Genomic DNA, 10,454 nt, shown 5'->3' on the forward strand with positions numbered 1-10,454 from the left:
ACAGATGTCCTGTCTGCCATCAGTGGGAAGAACCTGGCACCTCTACAAGGCAACCCATCCTCCCTCTCTGACACAATTGCAGTCCTGCAGGAACATTCATCCCATCTTGTCTCTCAGCACAGGCTATAAAAGGAGCCTACGCACATAGATGCTTAACTTTTTTTCATGATTAAAAATAGAAGAGATGAATACCACCCACAAAAATCTTGAGATGCTGTACAAATACAAAACCATTGATCATTCCTTCCTCTGCCCCACTTCTCAGCAGCTTCTTGCTTCCTTCCTGCTTGCTAATGTAATTGCTTTTCATCTGTCTTCCTCTTAATCCCTATAACTAGACAATGACAGAAAGATTAGAAAGCACATCTCAGCCTGTCAGAAGGTAGACACATGAGACTCCAGACACGAGGAACAAGCACCTTACACACTGGGGTCCCACGAGCAATGCCATTCCCTCTCCTGCTCCCCCACCAGGACTCAAGCTGTTAGAGCTCAAGCTGCTCCCTGGCACTGTCCCAGGTGCAGCCTGGAGCCAGAGAAGCCCCAGTGCAGGTCCAGACACCACAGGTTCAAGTAAAGGCCTAATTGTGGTAGTTTCAAAGGCACACTGAGTCTGAGGAGGATGCTCCCTTCCAGCTTTGATAAACGTTGTCACAGGGTGGGGAGAGAATATTTTTAAAAACATCAACACTACTGCTTGCTGTCTCTCAACGTGGTCTGCTGCTCAGAAGCTCTCCTCCCCTGCTTTTACTTATCTGCCTCCTGAAGGGCTAAAGAAACACACCTCAGTCTGTGTCCACAACACTGAGTTCCTGTGTATAGCTGGAAGGTTTTTTCTTCCTGTGGTATCTCACCCACCATGGGATCCTTCTGGGCATCCAGAGCTCTCAGCAGCACAAGCAAACCTCTGACTTCTAACCCAACCCAGAAGGAGCAGAAATCTTCAGGGAGGGATTTCCCTACGTGCCACCTTTAAAGAAAGGTTGTGAGAACTTCAAATAGGGCTTAAAGTGGGGAGAGTCTGAATAACCAAGAAAATACAATTAATACCAAAAACAAGTGCTGTAGTAAGTCAGGAAATGAAGTAATTAAAACGTTTTTAAAGACAATTACACGCTCCAACTCAAAATACTTTTTAAATTGAGTTGCAGTGCAAAACTTCTTTTGCTGGAGAGTTTAAGTGATTTTTGTAAAGGAGAGTTCAAAGTTGTCCCCACAGCATTATACACAGTACATGGTTGATAATTCTGTTTTGGGGAAGGAAGAAAAAAAACTTTCATGTCATGATGGAACTATCATCTCCACCACAGAAGAGGCAAAGTCCAGGAGTCGAATTTACTCTAGAACTGGTGACATACATGGAGAACCCTACAAGTGCCCAAAAAGTCAAGCAAACCAAAGGTGAAAGCTGCCAGTTTTCCACCTCTTCCCTGAGCTTCCCTCCATCCCTCACTGGGGTCCCTGCAGACACAGGTTGGTGACAGCCCTGTCCCTCCCTGCTCACAGCCCCAGGGATCTGCTCAGTTTCTGTGGCTGGGAAGACCCCAGCTTGGGCTGGAGGAGGGAGGCAGGGTAAGAAACACCTTCCTAGCACCCAAGCACCAGCTGGGGTGGCTGAGGTCTCAGAGTCCCCTTGTGGAGCTCCCACAGAGCTGACTGTGCCTTTATATATTTTATTTTGGATTTCCAGGGTCGCAAGCAGCTCTGGGACTTGCTTGAGCTCCCCATTGCCCCCATCTTTTCATTCCCATCACAATGGTGTTCTTCAGTGCTTCCCTTTCTTGTACATTTACCTGAATACCTTTTCCTAATGAGCAGGAATTTCTTGGTATAACATTTCACTTCGGGGTATACTCTCTTTTTGAAGCAATTCCACCTTTGCCCTCCCGTTGCACTGTATCAAGTTAATCATGTCCACTGAGAATTTAAACCCATTCTGTTCTCTGTGCTGTACATTGCTCCACTTGCTCTCCCAACTGTTCTCATGGTTTTCTTCCTCCCATTACAACCAGAATGTCTTTTTATCTTTTCTGGGACTTGTGTCCTACTCTTGACTTCATCCGCTATCCTTGCCTAAATAATAAAATTATCCGATTGGGTGCTGTTCAGATCAGTACGGTCCCAGCTCACAAAGCTGGATATTTCTGTGGAAAGCAGCTAGTAGAAGATTATCTCTTAGCTTGGAATAGTTCTGTCTTGCTTTTGCACTTCACATTTTCCCAGTAAAATGTTTGCTCCATTTTGTGTGCATTATTTCACTGTGGCTTACTTTCACATTTCCTCTTGAAATGTAGTTTCAGCTGTTGCTAAATCTGTGTCCCATCTTCATAAACATATGGAAGACTGATTTATTTTATGGTGAAATTGATAGCTGGGGGCAGTGGTGCTGATTTTTTTGTTAATTTTGCAATGGGATGGGTTTTTTGCTTCTAGTTTGCAAACCTAGGAAAACACGAGTTTGTAAAGGTAGAAGAATCCTACTCCTTTTTGCTGGATCTGAGGTTTTGTTCTGTCATTTATTAGTTCTGCTGCGCTTTTGCCAGCTGTATCTTGCATTTTTAATTACTTTTTTCCCCCATTTCTTCATCTTGCTTGAAGTTTTAAGTCCTTTTGCTTTTTTGTAGTTTCCATTTTCTTGCTGCCATAAATCTTATTTTAACAAGCATAAGCTTGCCCAAAAATAAAAGAGGGATAGCAAGTATCTTTATGGTACCTCTTTTGCTTCTGAGTCACAGCTCTGTAGCTCTGCTATAAATTACATCAGCTTTGCAGTTATTACCCTAAACCTGCTGGCAAGTAAAAGCTGTTAAGTCTCTCCAAAAGCCAAGTTACTCACCTGTCCTCGTGTGTTAAAACCATGACATCGCCTTTGGTTTGAAAAGGCTGAACTGTTCAGGGGGATTGTATTTTCCTCCTAGCTACACCTCCTCTTTCCAAAGCAATTCTGTCTCTGCATTGCACAGGAATCACGTTGCACCAGCACATTCCCTTCCTCATTTCCATCTTGTTTTTACCAGGCAGCCCCTCTTCCTGAAACATTTATGCACTTCCCCTAATTTGCCTCTTGCTACCTACTCCCTCATCGCTGTTCCCCAGCTCCCTGGTGCCTTCATGCACTTCTCCAGCTTGTTCCTACACAAATCTCACAGTAAGGACCCTGTTGTTGGAAGCAGCTACTTTCTGCAGAAGCTGTGCTGCCTTCTGCTGTACACCAAACTTTTCCAAGCTTCATCAGTATCCCATCATTTGGACAGCCCCCAGGCTCTTTAACAGGGTGCAGCATGAGGTCCTCTGTGGAGCAGATGAGTGGGGGTTTTGAGTGATTCTGCAGTCAATGAAATGTGGGCAAACACTTGGTAACAGATAAACTCATTGCAGCTATGAGTTTAGTTAGTTTAATGTAATGACACTTTTCAAAGCACCATTCTGAAACTTGTTCTGTGTTGAAAACATGTTATAGCTTCAGTCTGTGTAGGTTTTCCAACACTTTTGGATGTTTAAGAATAACTTAATTGGTGATGTTTTATACATAATGGCCCTCTATGGATTGAGTTTCTGCATTTTATGCTGTACTGGGCTAAAGCACAATTTCCAAATGTTTCTGAGAGCCAATGCTTTTCTGTTTGCCTTAAAATGAAACCTGTAGAGAACATTTTATCCTGTGGCCCAAAAATTACTCTGTTCTGACTGTCCTGTATTTGCAGGACTAAGACCACAGTCATTGTTTCCTATGCAGACATTTTCACACTGGCACAGTTTTGATGTAATGAAGCACAGGTCTGCCTAGGTAGCAGGACATTCTTTTAAGCAATTTGCATCTACCAAGAGAAAGAATTATCTGTTAATCAGATACGGATCATTGCTTCACTTTTGCCCATTCTGAAGTGTAAATTTTTCCCCATTTCTGACCATTTTTATTCCCTGTCAGAAACTATCTTTTATGCTTTTCTTGATAGCTCTATGTTAATCTAATGTTCAGTAATCTGTAAAGCTTGTACTCTATCATCAAAACAATATTAATGTCTTCGTACCATAAAAGCAGTGGGTTAGAATCAATTTTATGTCACAGCTATCATCCTGATGTAGTTGTAAAGCTCTGATCCAAGCTTGATTGTCATGACTTCTGGGCTGCCTTCTTTTAAAACCCTATCTACTAAAAGTGACAATTTTAATACTAGTAATTATTTACCAGAATTAAAGCTATATATTGTTAATCACCCAGATGAGCATTAGAATACCTGTGTTTTGGGGAGGCCAGCTGGCAGTCCTTCTAAATGAACTGGGAAGTCCACTCAGCTGGAGTCTACAAAAGAATTCTTGTTTGGCTGAAACTTCCTCTAAAGCCCTGCTCTACTGCTGCCCCAGCTGCATTCCCTTTGGAATTCCCTTTGGCCGAACCTTGCTTAGCTACAGCAGTTATGAGATTACAATCCTGCCTCCCATGAGGAGTTTGGATGAGAAGTAGTTCTGGTAGTTCTGTCCACTTCTCACAGAAGAATATTGATACTATAGGGAGGAGAGAGTGGGCATTTAAGTCTTGAGAAGAGGCTTTTTATAAGAAAGACATAAAGATCAACTCCCACCCTTATTCCTTGGCTTATTCCCACCCTATTCTGCCTCTGCATCTCACATCACATTAATTAAAATACCTTAGCATTCGTCAGGCTTCTGCCGATACCCTAATGCAGTGTTTCCAATTCCAGGTCCTGCTGGTTCCAAGGCACTGGTGGCACTATGTGGAATCCATTGATCCCATCACTGTCAGCGTAAACTCATGGATTGAATTGGTATCTTCCTTTTTATGTCATGGTGATGTAGCACTTCCAGATCTGCTTGGACTTTTGTGCCTTCTGCCCTACTGGGTGTACTGTATTCAGAGGGTGGGGAGTGAAGAGCCCATATGGAGACAGTTTTTCCTGAAGAACCTTCCAAGGTCCTAGATCTGAAGCCCCAGTTCACCAGAAATCATATGCATGTTTACCTTAATCAGGCAACAATTAAAACTTTTCATATGTAATTTCTTATGAACTAACTAGCTTGGTGCTGAATAGGGAATGACAAAACAGCAACTTCACCACAAGCACGTGCTTACATGCAAAGCTATATTAGAATTTAAATCAGGTTAATGTGATAGGAAGAGGCTGGTAGAGGATTTTTGAATTATCAATTCTCTGTGATAGTTTTGATTTGCCTGGAGTTGGATTTTCTCAAGTATTTAATTAATTTTCTTTTCCCCAGGCTTTGATTTTTCTTCCTCATGTTAACCAGTGTGTAGGGGATGGTTCCAGGGATATCATCTCAATGCTCCAGAAGGTTTTCTCATTCAAATTACTTTATCATTAATCCTAGCTTAATATAAAAAAAGACCCTTTGAAATGGCCTGTGAAAGCTGCCTCACTAAAATACATATTGCTTTTTTCTTATTTTTTTAAGCCTTTATTAGACTGGAAAACCCCAGGGGTATGAACACATACATTCAGCTGCTGTTCGAGGACCACACGTTACTTTTCTCATAGCAACATCAAAACCAAGCATTTGCAGAGCAGAGAAACTCACTTGGGGTGTTTCCCTCATGCAGAAATTTTCCAGATGAGACCATGTAGAAAGAACAGCAGAACCACAGCCCATACTGAGTTCTTGCATAGCCCTAAGTACAGTCAGACTGTATCCAGTGCCAGAGAAAGCACCGACAATGTTTTAGAGCAACCATTTAAGCCTGCCTTAAATTTGAGAAGCCTTTGAGGTAATTCAGAGGAACTGGCTGCATGCCCCAGGCTTGGAAAGACCCTAATGTCAACACACACACTGGGACACTGAGCTGTGCCTCAGAAATCATCCCCCTCTGGAGAAGCAGCTCAGGGCTGGCTCAGTTGTGCCAGGCTGGGAGGCTCCTGGTTGGTGCATGAGCTGTAGCATCTCCAGCTGTTCTTATGTGATATAAGAAAAAAAAACAGTGGAGCTAAACCCCATGGCCTTTCTGGCCTTCAAGATCTTACAGAAGCCACCAAGATCCCATTTGGTGATAGCAAGGGCAAATAGTGATATGTATGGCATCATGAGCAGCAGAGAGTTTGCTGGATCTTGCCGATGAAAAACACAGACATTCCCCTTCCCCAAATATCAAAAGCTGCCATAAACAAGTATAGCTATTGTAACCCAGGTGAATGCTCTTTACAGGAATTACCCCTACAGCTGATGATAGGAGCACTTTTAGGTGCCGGGTAATCCATCCATGAAAATAAATTCTGACATTTATGCTAAAAGACAGTACTGAGAACATTTCCATGACCAAATCAAGTAGTTCTTGCTTACAGCTATAAGCAGCTGCTTTCATATTGACAGATGTGACTCATGCCAACATTTATAGCCCTAGTGAAACCATTAATTATATTGGCAAGACTTGAGAGTGGAAGTTTAATTTGTTTTCAGCTGGATGTGAGCTACTCAAAGTATTCATTGCTTCCTAACATATTCTTGTGCAATCAGTACAGTTATTCAGCAGATCAGGGTAAATACCAACAGTGCAACACCTTAAATAATTTCTGCTTGTAGATAACCAAACTGTGTATTTTGGTGCCTTGTTATTTTGGCCATTAATAAGCCATCCAAACCCACAAAACAGTAGGAGCACTTCTGCCTGCTTCTATCCCAAATTCTGCTCAGAATTCCAGAATGAATTGCTAGCAAGAGGCATGGTTTTCTTGACATGTTCCCCAGAGCCACAATTAGGCAGTTTTAGGCTGTGGGTTGACAAGGTTACATCTTTCTTCCCAAACTTGTGTGCCTAAGTATCGCAATGAAAACAAATTTACCTACCCACTCCTAGGCATTTGTCATTGAAATAACTGTACCACCCAACTCATTTGGAGTCTTATTGTATCCTTCTGAATACTCTTCCCTTCCTCATGCAAGAAATTCAGTTTAGTACACAGGAAAGCTTAAAAAGATCCTATAAAGTTTTGTTCTGTCACCCTAAACTGGGTGTACCGAGCTGCACAAGGGTGAAGGCCCAAAATAAAGAACCAGTTAGTATTTAGTTTTGCAGGAGAGCTTTCAGAGGAAACATGTTTTTCCTTCTGCTGATATTTAAAGCTGCAGGTGTATGTCAGCGATTGTTATACAAAATATTTCCTAAATTTCCTTAAGACTCTTTCCCTTAAGACTCTTTCGTGCCTCTGTAGCCCCCAGATAGTTGGTGCCTTGCTGTAACATCCCATGTGTTTTAAGTACTTAAATCAGGCAGAATATGTAGATGTATGAAATTTGCCATGTACTTCACAGAATCACAGAAAGTTAGGGGTTGGAAGGGACCTCATAAGATCGAGTCCAACCCCCCCTGCCAGAGCAGGATCACCTACAGGAGGTCACATAGGAAAGCATCCAGGTGGGTTTTGAATGACTCCAGAGAAGGAGACTCCACAGTCCCCCTGGGCAGCCTGTGTCAGTGCCCTGTCACCCTTACAGTAAAAAAAATTTTCCTTGTGATTATATAGAACCTCCTATGCTTAAGTTTATATCTGTTGCCTCTTGTCCTATCACTGGACATAATTGAGAATAGCCTGGCATCATCCTCCTGGCTCTCTCCCTTTACGTAGTTATAAATATTAATGAGGTCACCCCTCATTCTCCTCCAAGCTGAAGAGACCCAGCTCCCTCAGCCTTTCCTCATAAGGGGGTTGTTCTACTCTCTTAATCAGCTTGGTTGCTCTGCTCTGGACTCTCTCAAGCAGTTCCCTGTCGTTCATGAACTGAGGGGTCCAGAACTGGACACAATATTCCAGATGTGGCCTCACCAGGGCAGAATACAGAGGGGGGAGAACCTCTCTCTACTTACAAACCACCTCCTTGCTAATGCACCCCGGGATGCCATTTGCCTCCTTGGCCACCAGGACACATTGTTGGCTCATGCTCATTCTTCTGTCTGCCAGCACCCCTGGCTCCCTTTCACCTGTGCTGCTCTTCAAGAACTCAGTCCCCAACCTGTACTATTACTTGGTGTTGTTCCTACCCAGATGTAGGATGTACTTAGATGGTCCTTCTAGTTCTGGAGAGCTCCATAAATGCATGCATGAATTAAATGCTAACACTGCATTATAATTCAATTCAAGCACCAGATTCAATCAACAGAACACTGGTAAGGAAAAAATCATATATGCATACTAGAATCCTTTCCTCAATCCTTACTCAGATGAGTAGGATCTCAGATGAGTCACTCCAAAGCCTGTGCTGTTACTCATGTAGGGGCTGTATGCATGTGTAGGAGCACCAAAAGGCTACACAACTATGGCTTTCAAACCAAGGCCATCTATTTAGTGTTTCGCAAAACCTTCCATGCTTCTGCAGTGACCCAAGTGCTGACCTATCTCCAAACACTTCTTCCTTCTCTTTCCCTGAGGCAGGATGCAGATCATGAGGCCCGTGTCGAAGAAGCAATAACTCGAATGCTGGTATGTGCCATAAAATCAGCAGAAAATCCCAGTGATGAAGATCTTTGGCTAAATCCCACAGAGGTAAGCCTTATCTTTCTCCCATTATAGCAGCAATAACAGATAATTACTGACATTTTGCTTAGCTCCCTCCAAGTCTTTCTGCTGCCTAAGAATTTTTAATTCCTTCCCCTCACATAGCAAAAGTAAACCATGCAACACTGAGTTGAAACATCTCCTTTTAACTGAGTGTATCCTGGGTGTTTTCCTAGGTTGAGGCAACATCCCACGAAACCAATCTTCAATACCTGAATAAAGCAGTATCTGCATATTTCAGCTGTCAAAAGACAGATGTCCCAGAGCAGGCACATCCCAGCAGCAGTGCTACAGAGCAAAGGACAAGCACCTCATGCAAGAGGAAGAAAAGGGAAGTTGGCTGTGAACCAGAGAGCTGCAGATTACCAACCCACGAATTTGGCTTGTCAACATTTACAGCAGAAAAGTTGCAGAAAATGCCTTTTGGGCCTCATCTTGTTCAAGTTTTACCACAGTCCCAAGAAATAAGCTCAGTGGGTGCCACTGCAGTTAGAAGTGACAGTAGAGATCTTCTCCATGAAAATGACAGAGGACATTCTGGAAGATCACACTGCACCAAGAAGCAATTGGTAATGAGTAATGACTGTGACAAACCTGCACATCAAACAGATTCAGATGGCAGTCCAAATGCCTCACAAACAGCCCTTTCTACCAATGATTTGCTGGAGTGTGTGGTTAATCCACATGTCATCAGTTTAGTGGCTCGGCTGCTGTTGGAGAGAGCAAGAGTTTAGTTCCAGAGTGCTTTATCATTTCTAAAATAATCAAATGGCAGCCTTGTTCTGGATGTTTACATTGAGTAATAATTGAATGCTTCATTTCAAATGATTTTTAGGTACAGACCAAAACAGTTAATGGTTAAATGGCAAATTCGAGTTGGGCTGAAAGGAGAAAAGCTGCTTAATGTGAGCTGGGAAGAGAAAGGTGTGTTTAGTCAGAGAGCTCCTCAATGTTGTGAACAAAATAGAGCACACAGTTATAATCCCACCTTGCTGTTCAAATGGGATCTTTAAAGCATTCTACAACTCTGGCATTGGGTGGGGACAGCTGTGCAGAAACATTCAGGCTCTGCATTTCAGGGGGTAACAGCATAGGATTTAATTCCTCCTGGATTAAGTTTGCTAGAGATAAACTACCAGAAAAGAATGCATCATGTTCTTGCATGGTTTTTCTTTGCATGTTTTGTTCAAATTTTTGTTTGTTTGTGGTTTTTTGTTTGCTTTTGGTTTGTCTTTTTTTCTCTTTTTAAACTGGAGCAGCCCAACTATACTGACAGCTTCACTCTGAGCACTCTCTCTGCCCCAAGTCCCAGGCAAACCAGCTCTGGTCTCAAGACATTGCCCATCAGAGCAGTGAATCCTGGAAGCAGCAGTTGCTGGGAATGGATGTGGCTTAGCAGCAGTGAAGAGATCCTGCACTTAATCCTTCACAGCTGGGTCAGAATTGGAAAGCAGACTTGAAGCTGATGCATTTGATTCATGTCTGTATTCAGGTAATAGACTTGATTCATCCCCACAGGCACAGGGATTACAGTTTGCACCTTCCTGAGAGGAAGGCTCATCCCAGCAGTAAGATTAATTGTCTCAGGGTGGGCAACTCAAGTCCTTAAGAGGCATAGCAGAGATGCTGAACCCTGCACTTGCTCCCAGCCCTCTGCTGCCAAACCTGGTCTGTGGCTGGAGGGCTGAAAAAGCATTTCTGTGCTGTCCTTCAGCATGGCACTTCCCAGGGCTGGGAAGATGCAGAGGAGCATCACTGGTGTACCAAGCAGGGCTTGGTAATAGGCTCAGGAGGTCATTACACAGCAGAAGGGACTAAGACTGGAAGAAGGTGGACTGCTTACTGTGGACTGCAGCCCTTGACCACGCTTAAAGGAAGATGGTCAAGAAATTATCAGTTGACCCTTTTAAAAAATGGTAAGTTCAAATAAAT

At 43.0% G+C, this 10,454-nt stretch overlaps 1 protein-coding gene across 3 annotated transcripts in view; it reads left to right on the plus strand.

Annotated features, from left to right (window-relative positions):
• Positions 1-9,286, plus strand: part of HSPBAP1 (HSPB1 associated protein 1) — a 35,677-nt gene extending 26,391 nt beyond the window's left edge. The window contains exons 6-9 of one of the 3 annotated variants that reach the window (XM_030454272.1): positions 4,704-4,787; positions 5,239-5,313; positions 8,400-8,510; positions 8,699-9,286. In XM_030454272.1, coding sequence (XP_030310132.1) covers positions 4,704-4,787; positions 5,239-5,313; positions 8,400-8,510; positions 8,699-9,256 — 828 coding nt within the window. In that variant the 3' untranslated portion in view covers positions 9,257-9,286. The remainder of the gene's footprint in view (positions 1-4,703; positions 4,788-5,238; positions 5,314-8,399; positions 8,511-8,698) is intronic. The other 2 variants (XM_030454273.1, XM_030454274.1) reach the window with 2 other exon arrangements.
• Positions 9,287-10,454: the final 1,168 nt, after the last annotated feature.

This window comes from Calypte anna, chromosome 7 (genome assembly GCF_003957555.1).
Source record: "Calypte anna isolate BGI_N300 chromosome 7, bCalAnn1_v1.p, whole genome shotgun sequence".
NCBI lineage: Eukaryota > Metazoa > Chordata > Aves > Apodiformes > Trochilidae > Calypte > Calypte anna.